The following is a 19,945-nucleotide window of genomic DNA, read 5'->3' on the forward strand; positions in this document are numbered from 1 at the left end:
GTAACAGGAAGATGATTCCACAGGAGAGGAGCCTGATAGCTGAAGGCTCTGGCTCCTGATCTACTTTTGGAGACTTTAGGGACCACGAGTAACCCTGCATTCAGAGCGCAGTGTTCTAGTGGGATAATATGGCACCATGACCTCTCTAAGATATGACGGAGCTTGACCATTTAAAGCTTTGTAAGTTATAATAATAATAATAATAATAATAATAATACTAGTACTACTACTACTACTACTACTAATAATAATAATAACAACCATAATAATAATGATACAAAAAATAAATAAATACAAATAAAACAGCAGGTGGGTTGTGATAGTAATGGGGGAATGACACTGTAAAATAAATTCAAATAAAAGTAAGTTTGATATTTATATGTGTCAGCTTGTAGTATGAAGGCAGCCTGGTAAGACCACCCTGATGCCGTGAGCTCAACATTTTGTTTCAGTCTGGACTCGGCCAAACACTTTCAGTGGGTGGGAGTACTCACCTTGACAGACAAACTCCTTCAGCATATCAGTGGTGAAACAACATTGGATTTGTATCAATCTGTTAATTTTGGCAGCTAGCTTAGATTTAGTCTTAGTCTTGAGACAAAAGTGCTTATTAGTTCTAGTCACATTTGAGTGATTTTTATCCTTCATAGTTTTAGTCTAGTTTTAGTTGATGAAAATTCAAAATATTTTAATCATTACTTTAGTCACTATGTGTTCTATATGTTTTTTATATTTTTTTCCTGATATTTCCAAAAACAGCTAGATATCCAGATATTAGAATCAAGGTGACAGGTTGTGTAAAAATTTTATTTAGACAATTTTTATGTACAACTACAAGTATTTTCTGCACACTTACAAACTGTCATTTCTCCAGCAGTTTTTGACAGGTTTAAGGGGTGATTTACAACCACACACTTACTAATGATCTTTTGAAAAGCTCAACATCTCTCTATTTATGGTCTCAAAAACTTTGACACCTCAAACAACTAATCTGAGACAACTACTATGGGATTTGTACCCAGGGTCACTGTAAACTCTGACTTATCCATCTCACCGTTAACGCAGAAAAATAACTTTATTAAAGCCTGAATTCTTTCTTAATCTGCAACATGTTAGTCTGGAGGTTTAAATCATGCCCTCTCAGAGAGCTAGTGATTAAAACTAAACTTTCATCTCTGTCAGAGAAAACTGCTCAGAGTTCAGACTGTTAACTTATAGCACAGCTACACTCACAGATAACTGAGCCTTCTACCTGCCTGTCAAACAGCATCAAATCATAAACCTTCTCAAGTCCAGACTGAAAGGAGTCCTGCAGGGATCAGATGTGAAGTCTGGTGGCCGGTGCCTGCTTGCTATGCTGCCATTCAGCGGCAGCCAGCGCTGCAACTAACAAACTCGGTTGCTGATTTACTGCTGAATTTCAGCTCACAACTCGCATTAACGGCTGACGTTGCTCGAGTGCGATTGTTTTTGCTGGTGTGCGAAACATCCTGCTGCAGACTATTTACTGAAATTTATCAGCCGGTCACTCATGCAGCATTTGAAGATGATAACAAGCACGGCCATTCTCGGCTTTCAATGTCTGATAGTCTGTAACATTTTCATCACTGCAACGGAAATTAAACATTGATTTCATCTTAGTATTTATTATTAAGATCTATTTTTAGCTAGTCATTAACTAATTTCTGTAATGGTAACAAAAAAGGTTGTTGACAAAACAGTTTCATGATAGTTTTCATCAAAAAAATGGTATCACTGGTATCAGAGAACAGCGTAGCCACAAATTTAGCGACTTATTCACAACATCAGGGTAACAGCAAGAAATGTATTCAAACACATTTCATAATCATGCATGCTGTGCAGAATAATCGCAGTCCACAGTTCCTCTGCTGAGTCTCTCCCCCTCTCTTCTTTTAAGCAGCAGCACTGCACAGGGACCAGCTGGGCCTGGGGCAGGCACAGGGTAAGTGGGTTTGGGTGGACGTCGCTAAGCATCCTTCATGACTCAGCCTTCTTTGAGAACTGTTTGTTAATAATCTTATGCTCCCAGTCTAGACAGGCAGACAAGACAAACGGCACAGTTAGGTCAGTTCCCAAAGTCACACAATAACACAAACTAACTGCCTGATTAAGGGACAGCAAAAAAACAGAGACTGTCTGTAGTCTGTGGAATAAAATGTTTCTATCAATGGAGTCTGGTGGCTTTGAAGAGCGCATAATGTTGCATTTGACGTGTACACTTTGTTTTTTAGGTGTTCATATTTTATGTGGCTAAAATGTGTTTTGCTGCTGTCCCTGTCCAAAGTCACCAGACTCCTTATACAGAAACACAAATTCAGTCAGGAGAACAGTGAATACGTCTTTTCCTCTGAGAAACCCCGCAATGTATAATTGTGTTTTTGTTTAATTGTTATTGGCTTTAATCTTGCAATAACTTCACTTAGTACTGTGTTTACTCCACTGACGTCAGAGCTTGTTGCTTCGGGAGCTGCCATTACTGTTCTGCAAGCTGCAGCCTGCATTTTACATCATCAACTACAACGCAGTCTCTGATTGGCTGCTTACATTGTCAACTACGATGCAGAACCTTCATTGGCCCGACTGAATTTTAATTTCTAGAAATTTTTTAGCGGAGCAGCGAGTCCAGTCTGATACAGAGAGAGAAACAGAGTGCTGATCTCACGTCATTATGATGGTCTTACTAGGCAAGTATCAATGGTCCTGGCACGGATGTGGAGATGGGGGTGGTATCACTGGCAGTGGGAAGAGGTTATTAGTGTCTGTGCGTATGTATGTATGTACACTGGTTTGTGTTAAACAGGTTTGCAAGTAACATTGATATTGATGAACAGGACCCAACATCTGCGAAATTATTTTTTTTATTGTCATCTCCAGCAGTTAGAGCTCTTACAGTGGATCTCTTGAATTTATTAAAGTTTGGTCTTGATAATATGAACATATACTTTAAAAACAACATAGTCCCTTTAAACATATTTTGGAGTCAACACCAGCAGTTAGCAGAATGAAGTTTTATTCTTTCTGAAATATTCAGACATGGTGAGGGTGAAATGCTCCTCAAAGGACAGAAGAGCAAAACTTTGAGAAATCTGAACCGGAACCATTAGTTCATATGCTCCTTCTGAGGGAAATATTGGTCCTTAAGTAACTCTGAGACCCTGTTGTACATGTTAATGAAAGACCCAAGAACACTTTTGGTCCTCATCAGATCCATGAGGACAGTGAACATCATTTATTAGACTTTACAATTCCTAAACCACCCAGATTACAAGTACACCACAGGAGTTCAGAGGTCAGACATCCAGAACATGGTTGTGACCTCTGAGTGACTGTGTGGAAAAGAAATAAGCCGGGGTTCTTTGTTGACAGTAATCAGAGTGGGAGAAGGATGTGATGGAGCAGAGGGAGGGTAATGTAAGGAAATAATCAGTTGGAAATCCTCAGTGGTCATAGGAAAGCAGCTCTGGGACATCTGGGAAAGTGCGAGAGGTGGATTTGATAAAATCCAGGTATGCTATGAAAGTATGAGAACCTTACAGAGTGAATATGAAAACATGTAGTGACAGATGATGTGGCGGAGAGAGGAGGAGGAGGAGAAGGAGGACGCTGAGAGTTAGAACAGATAAGATGAAACTTGATCTGAAAGGCGGGGATGAACTCAGGCTGACTCTCTTAACCATCCTCCAGCCATGATGTTATTACTGCTCTGTAAGGAGCGAATGGTGACCACATGACATCATGTTATTTACATGTTTATGCCTGTGTTTCTTATTGTTTAGCCTGTAATCAATAATTTGTGGATCTGCACTGTAAACTGAGGACGATCCCCTCAACGTCTCCTCATTTCTGCTGTCATTCTAAATGCAGCCACAACCCATAATCAATTCATTATTATCATTTCAATCAGGAGAGACTCGTTTTTAATGGTAAAATAATATTTATTAACATGTGAATGTATGAATAAGAATGTGGAAAGTCTTTGGCGATTAGGCCCCATAGAGATGATTTGATTTAAGGAGGGTGATGAATCCATAGTCGTACAGGGAACCCCCCAAAAGAAGAGTAAGGAGGGAGAGGGACAGCCGACCATTTGACATGAGGTGATCTTTACCTTACCAGCAGGCAACAGGATTCTAATAAATAAGTAAAGATAACATTAAGGGGAGATGCGTAGCTAGAGAAACGCACATGAAGCAAATGTGAAAGACTATGGAATAGATACATGTATAGTTAGGTATATGACAGAAATAAGCCCTGAATGAGATAATACAACTCTAATGAGAAACGTGTGGTAAGAATATGTCTGGAATGACAGCTAGGGAGCTGCAAAATAATGGATGATGATAGATGATACATTGAAAAGGAAAGCAGAGAGCAAACGTGTTGAGGTCTAACCACCAAACAATATAAAAGCCAAAGATTAAGTAAGCTGTGACAAGAAATAATGGTGATATGCCAGAAAGAAAGGCTGAAAAGTGCATGGCTCTGCAGACCATGAGGGTCTATATTTTGAACATAATAAAAGGTCAGTGAGGACCAACTGAAATAAAACGTCATAAACAGAAATTAAGGTCAGAAGACCAACTTAGATAAAATGCTAAAAAGAACATTAAGGTCCGGCGACCAAACTGAAATTACCGTGACTGGTGCGAGGTCCTAGTGACCTGGGCCTATATGTAGAACATAATAAAAGGTCAACGAGGACCGAACATAAATGAAAGGTCATGAAACCCAACAGAAGTTAAGGTCATGAGACCAATTCAAATAAAATTAAAGCTGCAAGCAGCGATGAACGGGACTTCGGGCTCTCGCTGTCGGCCTCCAGCTCACATAGACAGTGTGAATTATGTGTAAGAGTCAAAATATCGATAAAACAAGCAATGTCAAGAGAACGCAAGGTCATTTTTGGCAATAGAGGGACTTTATATTACAGTACATTACAATATGTATTTAATTTTCAACCAATGTATTAACTAAAATGTAACTGCGATATGTCAGCTATGGAAACAAAATGTCTTGTCCAAAACATCCATATTGAAATGAAATACACTGTCATGATTAAGTAATTATATAATTTTAACAGTAACTAGGGCTGTACCCAAATATTCAGATATTCGAATATTCATTTCTATGGTAGGTATTCGTTATGAAAATTTGGTATTCTTATTTGTTTTTTTATTTACTTATTTTTTTCTTTTCTTTTATTTTTTTTACATATTTTTTTGGTGCTAAATGTAGTCTTTTTGTTGTTGGTGAATGTAGGTTATCAATAAAAATAAAAACTTAAATTGCATCGTTAAAAATGTGAAAATATAGTATAGCCTGCCAATGGAGCTTGTGCGCACAGCACAATGGCACAATGGATCGATGCCAAGTTTTACCACTTTATCACTATTCCCTCTAACTTGTAGCTGTTTTTTCGTTATCTTTTGAATTTAGTATGAATTATGGAACCGTTTTTGTCAACGTTTGTTTCCCCTGTTTTGTACAATAAATTATTGTTTAAAGTTTCAACAAGTTTCTTTTGGAGTGCGTGACACAAGTGTGTTTTGAAAACGACCGCGGACTGTCACCTGCTCAACGCATCAGGACCTTCGGATGCCATGACAGTAACAGATTATAGATTAATAGATGATAATAATAATGTCAAAATATAATTTACAGACCGATTTAACAGACGATCACTGCTGCCCGACCCGCAGGTCCATTTGCGGGTCCCGCGGGTTATGGGTCGACCCGCACATCACTACTCAGCTCAGTCTATAAGGCTGTACACAACAGTAAGGCTATAGACATATTCTATTCAGGCCGGCAGAACCAGCAGCGCATCGGCTCTACAGTGCACGGCACTGCTGATTAACCATTTTATTGCAGCACAGAGTGTCTGCCAGCAACCAATTACTTGCAAAGGCTTCCTACAACTTGTTTCAACAGTTCCGATTTAATCAGAAGACAAATTAAACAGGATGACTAGCCAATGTGAAAATCAAAAGAAAGCATAGAATAATGTACTGAAGGAGACTGTTGTGCCATCACATTTTTTGTGGTTTGAGAGCAAAGATCTGGTCACCGCTGTGCAAAACTCCGCAATACAATTAGGTCCGAAAAAACCCCGGAGTCCGCTCCCAGAGTGAAGCCATTGTTATGCTAATTAATGACAGCATGTAGTTGAGTGAGAGGAAGGGGGAGAGGCCAAGAACTTGAAGATGGCTTTCAAATTTCTCGAACTAGTCCTTCCTGCTCCCAAACCGTGGGTCCGATCGTCAATCTGAAGATATCACCAGAGAGATACACTCGTTCCGAACGCAGACATATATAGCTTTCATGTTTGTGAAGTCAAAAAAGTGATCTTAGTCGCAAGTTTACAATGTCTGGCTCACAGCTGACACATTTGCTCATGTTAATTTCAGAGGCACTAGCTCATTTCCTGTTGGATTTAGGTCAGTGGTGTCAATGAGTGATTTGTAGGTCTTGAGGAGACAAAGAAGCCAGTTTTAGCTGGATCTTTCTATGTCATTCCTACAGGTCGCAACAGCCATTTTAGTGTGTCTAGGTGGTGCAAAAATTGTCAAGAGGTTTTGTGACATGTCACCTTTAAGAGGGCATAAAATCCAAACTGTTCGACTAATGACAAAGTTGTTTAGAGGAATTGTTTAGCAGGGCTTGGTCTGTCATGTGTGCATGTTTGAAGTCGATACGATAAACGGTGTAGGAGGAAATATTTTTTTAGTAAGAGAATTTTTGAAAAATGACATCTTACTTTGAAAGGGCAAATAGCTCACTTCCTGTTGGATTTAGGTCAGGGCTTGCAGCATGTGATTTGTAGGTCTTGATGAGATGATTTTTGAAGAAATTTTGAAAAAGAGCATTTTTGAGGCGAAATCTTACTTTAAAAGGGCAGTAGCTCACTTCCTGTTGGGTTTAGGTCAGGGGTATCAGAGCGTGATTTGAAGGTCTCGATGAGACGAACAAGCCAGTTTCAATTTTGTCTTTCTACGACATTCATACGGGCTGCAGCGGGCATTTTAGTGTGTCTAGGTGGCGCGAAAATCGTCAGGAGGTTTTGTAAGACATCACCTGTAAGAGGCCATAAAATCCAAACCATTCGAGTAATGACAAAGTTATGCAGGATATCTGATTAGGACGAGTTGATCTGTCAGGTGTGCGAGTTTGAAGCCGATATGATAATCGGTGTAGGAGGAGTTGATTTTTTAAGAAATTTTTAAAAGAGCATTTTTGAGGCAAACTCTTACTTTGAAAGGGAAATAGCTAACTTCAGAATTATAATTATAATCTTATTACTTTCACTGATGTTGTTGTAACACACACACACACACCCACACACACACACACACACACACACACAGAGGCGTGTGTCTGTCAGAGTGAAGCTTTTGTCATGCTAATTAATGACAGTTGCATATGACACAGACAGACTAGGTGACAACAAAATGGGTTGAGTTTCTCGAACTAATCCTTCCAGTTCCCAAACCGTGGGTCCGATCTTCAATCTGAAGGCATCACTAGATAGATAAACTTGTTCTGAATGAAGAAATATATAGCTTTTATGTCTATGGACTCAAAAATGTGACCTTAGTCACAAGTTTACGATGTGTTGGCTCTCATCTTTTCTTACAGAGATCATCATGAGGATTTGTGTGTTGCACCTTAGAACGCTTCTAAAATGCAAACTGTTACAGTAATGACAAAGTCCTTCACAAGTAATGTTCACCAGGGCTAGAGCTGTAATGTGTGCAAGTTTGAAACCGCTAGGATAAACGGTGTAGGAGCAAATATTTTTTGAGAGACAGAATTTGTGAAAAACATCATTTTACATTGAAAGGGCAATAGCGCACTTCCTGTTGGACTTAGGTCAGGGGTTGCAGCGCGAGATTTGTAGGTCTTGATGACACGAACAAGCTAGTTTTGGTTTGGTTTTTCTACGGGATTCGTACCGGTCACAGCGGGCATTTTAGTGTGTCTAGGTGGCGCGAAAATCGTCATGAGGTTTTGTAACCAGACACCTTTGAGAGGCCATAAAATCCAAACTGATCGAGTACTGAAAAAGTTGTACAGATGATTTGTTCCCTGGGGGTTGATCTGTCAGGGTTGCGACTTTGAAGCCAATACGATAAACGGTGTAGGAGGATTTGTTTTTTTAAGGATTTTGAAGAAAGAGCATTTTTGAAGCGAAATCTTACTTTGAAAGGGCAAATAGCTCACTTCCTGCTGGGTTTAGGTCAGAGGTGCGAGCGTGTTATTTGTAGATCTTGATGAGACGAACAAGACAGTTTTTGTTTGATCTTTCTACGTCATTCCTACAAGCCGCAGTGGCAATTGTAGTGTGTCTAGGTGGTGCTAGACAGCCAATTTTGGAACTTTGAGGATTAATTACTTCATGTTTGATTTAATCTGTCTACACCATTCATACGGGCCACAGCAGCCATTTTGGTGTGTCTAGGTGGTGCAAAAATTGTCAAGAGGTTTTGTGACATGTCACCTTTCAGAGACACTAGCTCATTTCCTGTTGGATCTAGGTCAGTGGTGTCAATGAGTGATTTGTAAATCTCGAGGAGACGAAGAAGCCAGTTTTAGTTTGATGTGTCTACGTCATTCCTACAGGGTGCCACAGCCATTTGAGTGAGTCTAGGTGTTGCAAAAATTGTCAAGAGGTTTTGTGACATGTCACCTTCCAGAGGCACTAACTCATTTCCTGTTGGATTTAGGTCAGTGGTGTAAATGAATGATTTGTAGGTCTCGAGGAAATGAAGAAGCCAGTTTTCATTTGATCTTTCTACAGCATTCGTACGGGCCGCAGCAGCCATTTTACTGTGTCTATGTGGCACAAAAATTGTCAAGAGGTTTTGTGACATGTCACCTTAAACAACGCAAAAAATGAAGGAGTAATGACAAAGTTGTTCAGAGGAATTGTTTACCAGGGCTTGGTCTGTCATATGTGCGAGTTTGAAACCGATAGGATAAATGGTGTAGGAGGAAATATTTTTTGAGAGAGAGAATTTGTGAAAAATGACATCTTACTGCGTGATTTGTAGGGCTTGATGACACGAATGAGCCAGTTTTGGTTTGGTCTTTCTACGGGATTCCTACTGGTCGCAGCGGGCATTTTAGTGTGTCTAGGTGGCACAAAAAATCGTCAGGAGGTTATGTACGACATCACCTGGAAGACACCATAAAATCCAAACCATTCCAGTAATGACAAAGTTATACAGAATATTCGATTAGGACGAGCTGATCTGTCTTGTGTGCGAGTTTGAAGCCGATACAATAAACGGTGTAAGAGGAGTTGATTTTTTAAGGAATTTTTAAAACGAGCATTTTTGAGGTGAAATCTTACTTTGAAAGGGAAATAGCTCACTTCCTGTTGGGTTTAGGTCAGAGGTGTAGTGCGTGATTTGTAGGTCTCGATGAGACGAACACGCCAGTTTTGGTTTGCTCTTTCTACGTCATTCCTACAAGCCGCAGCGGCCATTTTACTGTACCTAGGTGGCACTAGAGAGGCCATTTTGGCACTTTTGGGATTCATTTTTTCCATTTCCTAAAATTTTTCGCCAGTCCTGACATGCATGCCAATTTTGGTGCGTTTTTGAGTATGTTTAGGGGGTCAAATTCCAGTTTAAAGGTGCGGGAGAAAGAATAATAATAATTAAAGCTGCAAGCAGCGTTTGGCGGGACCTCGCACTCGCACCCGTTTCGGCCCCCAGCTTATGTCGTCACTGTGAATTATTTAGAAATATCAAACATGTTGCCACAAACATCAGAAAATCCTTACAGAGCTGAACGTTTTGATGTTTGAATGCTTTCTGTAGCTGGAAGGTATGTATAAGTGATGTCACGATATGCAAATTAGATGAGTGAATTTATTCCCATCAGATTCCTCGTCCTTTATTTTGAGGAAGAGACAACAAAAACAACACAAAACAAAATAAATTTACTGTGTAAATATGTTCAAAATGTTGTTTTACTGAGATGTATGAAATCCAATATGGCCGCCGCCTAGTGACATTACAATATGCAAATTAGATGAGTTAATTTAATCCCATGACAAACTTTGGGTCATGATGAATATTTTTCTCATTTACAGTATGCCTTTATCTCTCACCACTTTCAAGCCACAGCCTTTTGAAATGTTGAAATGAAAATGGAATATTTTCCTCAATAAACTCTGGCACCTAAAGGGTTAAAATGGTGTTTGTGCCCCTGTCATGTCTGCATGTAAGATTTAGACACACCCACACATCATGTTTCTGTGAGTTTGTGTGTGACAGCGGTTGCCATGGTGATGAAGTAGGTGCACCTGGCAGAAGAGCAGAGAGAGAGAGAGACAGAACACAGAGAGACCTGTTTTAGTGGAGATTTAACTCCTCGAAGAAGTTCTTTCCATTCCCAAACTGCTGGTCCAATCATCAAAATAATGTGATGATGAGAGAGATAAAGTTATACAGAAGATCTGTTTAGCAGCAGTTGAGCTGGCACGTGTCCCTGTTTGAAGGCGATACGATAAACAATGTAGGAGGAGATGTGTTTTTTTGAGAGCACGTTTGAGGTGAAATCTTACTTTGAAAGGTCAAGTAGCTCACTTTCTGTTGGAATTAGGTCATGGGTGTCAATAATGTGTATTTGCTGTTTGAAATGAAGATTCTGCTGCTGTCATCTGTCCTTTAAAGATTGTGAGACACACAGACCAGAGAGCCCTGTGGCTGTGTCTGTGTGTGCAGCCGTTGTCATGGCGATTAATGACTTGCCCGCACCTGTGGCAGACACAGACACGTCAGGAGAGCAGATCACCAAAGGCTGTTTATAAAGGGATTTAACTCCTCGAACAAATGCTTTGCATACCCAAACCGTTGGTCCAAGCAAGAAAATAAAGTGATTTTGAAAGACAGCCACGTCTCGTGAACGCACGTGTCGCGTTTTATATTTCTCGAGTCAAAAATGTGGTCAGGGGAGCGAGTTTAAAATGTGTTGCACCCCAGCTGTTTCCAGAAATTTCTCCTCTGAGTTTACATGGGAGTGAATGAGAAAAAAATCAGCGCTCCCTTCGCTTTGGAGCCACTCAGCAAAAATGTGTACGTGTGAGAGATTCCATGTCAACATATCTGTGAGCAGGACAAATTTTCCTACGTTTTGTGGTATAAATTGTGTCTGTACAGTGAAAATTGTGGCCATGGCAGCGAGTTAAAGACAAAAGTTTTAGACGATTTTTAGAGCCCTCTCCACTCTAGCTCACAGCATTCCGTGCAATACACACCCATTGTAAACTGAGAATTTCTCCACTTTTGCTCATGGTACTTTGAGAGGCACAGATGAAAAACGGTAAAAGATATGAAAAAGATGAAAACATGAGTGAATAGATGAGACCTGTGGCAACATTTGAGAGTTGGAATGGAGTCTGAGTTGATCTGTCATCTGTGCAAGTTTGAAGCCGATAGGATAAACGGTGTATGACAAGAAGATTTTTTTAGGAAAGGCAGTTTTAAGGCAAAATCTTACTTTGAAAGGGCAAATAGCTCACTTCCTGTTGGATTTAGGTCAGGGGTGTCAGTGCGTGATTTTTAGGTCTTCATGAGACGAATACGGCAGTTTTGGTTTCATGTTTCTATGACGTTCCTACAGGCCGTAGCAGCCATTTTTGTGTGCCTAGGTGGCGCTAGAGAGCCCATTTTGGCACTTTAGGGGTTAATTTCATGATTTTCTAAAATTTTTTACCGGTTCTGATGTGCGTGCCAATTTTGATGAGTTTTTGAGCATGTTTAGAGGGTCAAATTCCAGTTCAAAGAGGTGGCGGGAGAAAGAATAATCGCCTTCTAGGCTCGGTCCCTAATAAACGCACCAAAAACAATAGGGTCCTTGCCTTTGGCGAGGACTGCTCTGTGAGCAGTCCTCTGCCTCCGGGCTCGGTCCCTAATTAAAGCTGCAAGCAGCGTTGGGTGGGACCTCACACTCGCGCCCGTTTCGGCCCCCAGCTTATGTCGTCATTGTGAATTATTTAGAAATATCAAACATATTGCCACAAACATCAGAAAATCCTTACAGAGCTGAACGTTTTGATGATTGAATGCTTTCTGTAGCTGTAGGTATGTATAAGTGATGTCACAATATGCAAATTAGATGAGTGAATTTATTCCCATCAGATTCCTCGTCCTTTATTTTGAGGATGAGATGACAAAAACAGCACAAAACAAAAGAAATCTACTGTGTAAATATGTTCAAAATGTTGTTTTACTGAGATGTATGAAATCCAATATGGCTGCCGCCTAGTGACCCCACAATATGCAAATTAGATGAGTGAATTTATTCCCATCAGATTCCTCTTCCTTTTTTTTGAGGATGAGATGACAAAAACAGCACAAAACAAAAGAAATCTACTGTGTAAATATGTTCAAAATGTTGTTTTACTGAGTTTTATGAAATCCAATATGGCCGCCGCCTAATGACGCCACAATATGCAAATTAGATGAGTTAATTTACTCCCATGACAAACTTTGGGTCATGATGAATATTTTTCTCATTTACAGTATGCCTTTATCTCTCACCACTTTCAAGCCACAGTCTTTTGAAATGCTGAAATGAAAATGGAATATTTTCCTCAATTAACTCTGGCACCTAAAGGGTTAAAATGGAGATTGTGCCCCTGTCATGTCTGCATGTAAGATTAAGACACACACAGACATCATGTTTCTGTGAGTTTGTGTGTGACAGCATTTGCCATGGTAATTACGTAAGTGCACCTGGCAGAAGAGCAGAGAGAGACAGACAGAACACAGAGAGACCTGTTTTAGTGGAGATTTAACTCCTCGAACAAGTTCTTCCCATTCCCAAACTGTTGGTCCAATCATCAAAATAATGTGATCATGAGAGAGATAAAGTTATACAGAAGATCTGTTTAGCAGCAGTTGAGCTGGCATGTGTGCGTCTTTAAAGCCGATAAAATAAACGGTGTAGGAGAAGATGTGTTTTTTTAAGAGCACGTTTGAGGCGAAATCTTACTTTGAAAGGGCAAATAGCTCACTTCCTGTTGGAATTCGGTCATGGGTGTCAGCGCAAGTCAAACACACCAGTTTTGGTTTGATCTTGATACGACATTCCTACGGGCTGCAGTGGCCAGTTTAGTGCACCTATGTGGCGCTAGAGAGCCCATTTTGGCACTTTAGGGGTTAAGAATAATTAAATATGACGTGAAATATGATACGCTGATATATTTACTCAGATGTGGCATATTCTCTGGAAAAAAAAAAAAAAAAAAACGCTGAGAAGTCTGGAAATTAGGGTATGGAAAAGTATGGAATTTTGAAATTCCAAATGTGTAGGAACCCTGCTCTGGGGGCAGACCCCTGATTTTTTGGCATTCTGGTTTGATTTGGGCGGAGGAGGCGAATTTCCATTTCTGACTTCCATTTATATTTAAGTAAATATGCTGAACCATTGCGATGGATTCAGAGTTTGCAGTGACGCCAATTATGTTCCACCTCGTTAGTTCACTGCACGGACCATTTAAACTGGCAACAACTGCAGCCGGCTCAAACATGATTGGTCAATATCACGCGGACTACAAACAGCCTACAACCGGAAACCAGGGCTCTTCCGCTCTTCTTCCGGAGGCAAGATCTCCGGGGTTTGCCTCCACACTCTACATTCACTGAATGTAGAGTCTGTATATAGAGACTACATTAAATGTAACACAATAAACCAAAGTATATCAGTAGATGTTTCCTTAAGTCTTTCTGATAGTTTTTTACTAGCCTATATACTACAACAGTATAATAAAATCCTGAAATTATGGCTTTTAGTTTTGGTGTGCCACCCCAAGATTTTAAGCGGCCCCTTCTGGCCACCCCTATGAAAAATATCTGGAGGCGCCCCTGCTGGTAGCCTCTGCAGTTGTGGTCAGTAAAAGCCACTATTTGTAATTTTCTCGGTTTAAGTCATCTGGTGAAAATTCTTGTATTTTCTAATATCGCAATATATATTGCAAAAAAAAGCAATCCCAATATCAGTTTTTTCCAATATCATGCAGCCCTACTCTAAATGACACGGACTGAGGCACGTTCCAGGCACCGATTCATGAATGACATCATAGAATTAGTGAATCTGTGATGGATATAATTGTGAAAGACAGCTTGAATTACATTAAACTATTTATGACTGGGAACTGTGATTACCAGAGCTGAGCAGTGTGGCATACCACTGAACTGCGAACAATCTGAAAACATGACAATTATAAAATAGTACAAGGGTTGAGAAGGGAGCGTATCTGTGTTTCCAGGGTTCTATGTTTCCCGGGTTCTATGTTCCCCACATAACCCTGCAAAAAAGGTTCTATGTTCCCCGCTTACACAAAAAAGGTTCTATGTTTCCCGGGTCCTATGTTACCCGCTCAATCAAAAGGGAAACAGAACCCTTTTTGTGTAAGCGGGGAACATAGAACACTGGAAACATAGGAATGACCCCGCTGGAAAGACATATAAAGTTATCTTTAACATCTCTAGCTAACATTAGCTAAAGTTAGCCTAACATTAGCCTAACGTTAGCTCCTAGCTGTGTTGTTCATCATGTCACCTTGTTTGCTGGGAGTACATTAGCATATTTTGTTCTAGATTTTGTACTTTGGTGATCGTACATCATTGTTAGCTGTTGTCCAAAGGGCTCTATTTAAACTAATGTTAACTTCTGGGGCTTAGCTTCATAAACTTATCTGTAATCGCAGAGTTAACAAATGTTGGCAAACGTTATGCTGAATGATTCAATGTAAATACTGTAGCACCAAACTAACGGAGAGACACTCTTGGTAATGATGGTAAAAAGGCTGTTGTCCTTTTCTCATATTCTGAGCCAAAAACCTTAACTTCAGTGGAACAATGCTGATCCTCTATCTTCTTGTCTTTGATGGTGACGGCAGCGAGATGCGGTTTATCACGCTTACACTGGGACCTGTAAATTTTGGCTTGTAATTTAAGCTTTTCATCGACCTGCTCAACAATAAAATGATTAATATCCCTCAATGCTTAGTTTAGGCCCTTTTGGTTGCTTCTCAATGACATCTGATCGTTATGTCTCCAAAAATCATCAATTCCCTCCTGCGAAATGCTGTGTACTGTGACACCTGCCATAGTGCCCGTTCACTGAATGTTGATATTTCGTCTGAGTGAGTGGAGGGGGGTGTGGCTTAGCTATAGGTCAATTAGTAAAACTGATTCAATTAGAAGTTGATCTATGAGTACCAATATCACGATCTCAATTACCTTAGAGAGCTTCCAGCACACAGCATCGTCCTGTCCTTGATTTGCTTCAATGTGTACACTATTCAATCTGCTTTAACTATACACGTAGGCCTATTAGTAATGATTGCCCACGTTGTATTATTTATTTACATATTTGTCTTTAATTCTTATTTTATTTTCAATTTTGTAATATATTTATCAATTTGAACTATACATTTAATTACTTATTCATAGAGACCAGCTGAACGCTATAACTCAGTGAACGTAAGATATAGAATATTAGCAGATTTAAAGAACTGCCACCTGATGAACAGCTGATGTGAGAGCACATGCATAGACACACATGCAAACTACACTGTGTTTCCTGAAAGTAAAGGAATGTGAGTAAATACGAGTACTATAATGAGTGTGTTTTTAATTGATTGTGCTAGATAATAGTATATTCTCTGTCAGTCACCTATAAAACCCCCACTGAAGAAATCGCTGAGGGACTTTTAATTTGAAATGATACAGGAAATGTGGTAAGATAATGGCATGATACGCATGTGAATTTATTTATTTTTATGAATGAAGACGAAGAGGAAAACTTGCTTTCCTTGAAATGAGCGAATAACATTGTAAAGTAGAGGCCATAGTGTGCCTGCCTGGTATGCTTACTTTGATGAAGCCTAATGAACCAAAAATCGAGGCCCGCCGCTATTACAGTATTACAGTAATTGTCTTCCCATTGAAACGAGGGGCGACGGGAGAATGAAATAAATCACTTCACATTAATGATGCAGTGATAATATTTGTCTGCAGCACTGAATGGAAGGCAGATCATACGAGACACACTTAATTTAAACGGTGAGGGCGGCTGATGATCGGATGGCTTGAACTGCCGGCTCTCTTGCCATGAGGGATCCGGGTGCACCAGGGCTGGAGAGGCTGGAGAGGCTAGAGGCAGAATGAAGCGCTGGTTCGGGGTGGACATCGGCTGCGGAGTGGATGCCGGCCAGCTGCATGTGGTGGCCGGCTGCATATGGAGGCCTGCGGTGATGAGGACGCTGACGAGGCAGAGGCTGAAGCATATCCAGGGACAGAAACAAGGTGTGCGTGGAAAGCTTGGCCGGAGTAACCAGGGACTGTGCGTGGCAGTCTGGGTGTACGTATGCAAAGTGTCCCAAAGAAACAGATCATGATACGTGCAGTATTGGGCCCCTATCTTGAAACCGCACGTCACTGAGATCAAGACTGGAGATAGAAACAAAGGCTGAAGTTGCGCGTTGACAATACTGACTTATAACAGGCGAAATTGCCTGAACTGGAGGACGTGATGAATGAGAGATGATTCTGTTTCTGCTGAGGAATCACACAAGGCTGATACTATCAACGAGAGACTGCAAAGAGAAAGGTAAGGCAAGCGATTGCCAGCGTGAAGATTCTGCCTAAAATGATGACTGGCATCAGCAGAAGAGAGAGCAGATTTAAAATTTTGCAGTGGCATCTTGATTGGCTGAGAGATCGTGGCAAAGTGTGATTGGATATCTAGAGGAGTGAACACCCAAGTCGTCCGTATGACCCTATTGAAATCGCGCTGTTTATTATTATTATTATTATTATTATTATTATTCTTTACCCGACTTTGTGTCCCAATTTCCCCCCTGTCCCAAATTTCAAAATGCTTCTAACTTTCCACATTCGTCCGGCCACATCCGAAATTCGATATTTTTGGGCAGTTGCACATGGTCCTGAATTTCCACCACTAGGTGACCTACTTTTTCGAACTCCTCCTAGGCAATTTCACCGATTTGCACGTAACTTTGCACACAGCATCTGTGGACTCTCCTGACAAAAAGTTATTAAAATAATTTTGATATTCCAAAGAATATTGAAGTTATTAAATAGCAGCTTCCTGCAGATTTGGTACACAACAGGAAGTGTTGCATATCTCCACATTGGTGTGTCTGAAGGACATGAAACTCAGTTTACTACTTCCCCATGAGCCCCTGAGGCTCTGTGCAAAATGTCAGGCGGTTACCACCAGAGGGCGCTCTTTAAATTGAAGTATTTTATATCTCAACATCAGTTGCTCGGATTAACATGAAACTTAGAGCAATTATTGTCAATGCCCTCCTGAGGATATCTGACAAAGGAGTTACCAATCTGCCACTAGGTGGCACTATGGTGGCAGTCTAATTTAATATTTGGCACTGTGCCAACACCATAACACTTGTGGAAATGAAATTGATAGGCCCCTGTAACTTTTCAATGCAAAAGCGTTTTTGGCCCACAACTCCCATGTAACATGTCAAACGTTTTGCAACTTTATATCTCAGTGTTCCCTGAATTCAGCTGAATTGTGTGATGTAAGGCACGCCCACTTTTGCATTAAATTTCCATTTGCAACATCGCAAACAATGAAAACCCTACTATTTCGAACTCCTCCTAGGTGAATTCACTGATTTGCACCAAACTTTGCATGAAGCATCTGTGGACCCTTCTGACAAAAAGTTATTAAAATAATTTTGATCGTCCAAAAAACGCCCAAAATATAAAACAACAAATTCCTGCACATTGTTTTCAAAACAGACAGTCTTTCATATCTTGACCAAATACAGTCGGATTACCACAACACTTGCGCTAATTGTGTTCCATGGCCCGATGAGGGTTTGTGCAAAATTCGGTGCAAATCGGCCAATAGGTGGCGCTCTGGTGGCTGTCTAATTAGTGTGAACGGAAGTAAATTGGAAAATCTTCAAATCCTCTTCAAAACTCATTGACTTTCAACCTCTTCTTGTCCCTCAAGCTTTGAGCTAGAGACACCATGTCACCTTTTAAAGAGTCAGAAGACCTTGAACTATTGGGCATGTATTCAGCTTCTACTTTTTGGAAAAATACATAGGTGGGTTGGGTGCCTACCTGTATACTGGAAATGTAAGTAAGAGATAACGTTTATTTTTTTATTTATTACAGCTGACAAGACATCTAGGTGCACGCCCCCCGACGGCAGCATGCCCCGACGCGCATGGACTGCGAGGGCCCGTTCATCGCTGCTTGCAGCTTTAATTATTATTATTGTTATTATTCCGACATTTCGTGTCCCAATTTCGCCCCTTTCCCAAATTTCAAAATGCTTCTAACTTTCCACATTCTTCCGGCTGGATCCGAAATTCGATATTTTTGGGCGGTTGCACATGGTCGACGCGAAATGCCGAAATAGCGCCCCCTACAAATTTTCAAAATACCCTCCCCATTGGGGTTAGCTTGTCGTAGGCAAACAAAATTTGGTACACGCATGTATCATACCGAGACGCACAAAAAAGTCTCTTAACGTCATGGTGAAATCCCAACAGGAAGTCGGCCATTTTGTTTTGAATTTTTTCATTACGGCAATTTCCACAACTTACATTTGAACGAACTTGTCCTAGGGATTTCGTCCTATCGACTTCAAAGTTGGTACAGATCATCCTGAGAACATGCTGATCAAAAGTTATTAAAAGCTCTTCTCTATGTCAAGGGGCGTGGCCGCGATGGCGCCTCCCTCGCCAACAAATACGTTTGGCTTTTTGATGGCTTCAGTGACTTCATATCCTCATGAAAATTGATACACAGGTCAAGAATGGCGAGCTCTTGCCTCTGATAGGGGTGTCACCCATGAGGGGGACAAAATGCCTCTATAGCGCCCCCTTGAAATTTTCAAAACACCCTCCCCATAGGGGTTGTTTTTGGAGTTGGAACATGAAAATTGGTACACATGTGTATGTTGTCCAGACGCAAATAAAAGTCTCTGGCACCAATGGTCTGCTCCAAACAGGAGTCGGCCATTTTGATTTTGACTTGTCATTTTGGCATGATTTCCACATGTTGTATTTTAACAAACTAGTCCTAGGGATTTCATCCAATCGACTTCAAATTTTTTACAGATCATCCAGACACCATGCTGATCAAAAGTTGTACTCTGCATGTCTGTAGGTCAAAGGGCATGGCTGCTATGGTGCTGCCATTTTTGATGCATCGCCATGCATATTCAAGCAGTTCTCTCTCCCACATAATTCATCCAAACTGCTTCAACGCCTCCATATGCTCTAAGGCAATCTTGCTCATGGTGCCCCCTTGTAGAAACAGGAAATGCCATCTTTTACACTGACAAACACCAACCTCAAGCTCCTGACCTGATTAACTCCATTTTGTGGCCACATGATGATCAAGTTGACACATGTGTCCTGTCATGTTGCAGGCTGCCGCGGAGGCAGTGGCGACTTTTCATCCTTCGCGACGGAACATCAGCTTAGTATAAATCCTTCATGCATTGTCCGATTTGCTCGATATTTCACGTGTGATGAGGGTCCACCCCTGAACACACCTGGCCACATCTGGTTACGCTCGCAGCGCCACCTGGCGGATGAACGAAACATTGCGTTTTTTCGCTCCTGCCAGGAGCCTCCTAGGCGATTTGACCGATTTGCACCAAACTTTGCATGTAGCATCTGTCAACCCTCCTGACAAAAAGTTATTAAAAGAATTTTGATCGTCCAAAAAATGGCCAAAATATAAAACAACAAATTCCTGCACATTGTTTTCAAAACAGACAGTCTTTCATATCTTGACCAATTACAGTCCAATTACCACAACCATATTTAAACAAGTGTCTCTCTCAGCTTTAACTGATATTGTCCAGCACCTCAGGCCTTCATACTGTCCTCTTG

The 19,945-nt window shown here is 40.7% G+C and overlaps 1 protein-coding gene across 10 annotated transcripts in view; it reads left to right on the plus strand.

Annotated features, from left to right (window-relative positions):
* The window catches only part of sugct (succinyl-CoA:glutarate-CoA transferase), a 317,331-nt gene that overhangs the window by 183,700 nt on the left and 113,686 nt on the right, over window positions 1–19,945 (plus strand). Inside the window, exon 13 of one of the 10 annotated variants that reach the window (XM_078162590.1) lies at window positions 1,919–1,963. The exons of 8 other annotated variants lie outside the window; for them this stretch is intronic. In XM_078162590.1, the coding sequence (XP_078018716.1) occupies window positions 1,919–1,963 (45 nt within the window). The remainder of the gene's footprint in view (window positions 1–1,918; window positions 1,964–19,945) is intronic. One more of the 10 variants, XM_033638352.2, reaches the window with a different exon arrangement.

The sequence above is a fragment of the Epinephelus lanceolatus genome, chromosome 20, assembly GCF_041903045.1.
Source record: "Epinephelus lanceolatus isolate andai-2023 chromosome 20, ASM4190304v1, whole genome shotgun sequence".
Classification (NCBI taxonomy): domain Eukaryota; kingdom Metazoa; phylum Chordata; class Actinopteri; order Perciformes; family Serranidae; genus Epinephelus; species Epinephelus lanceolatus.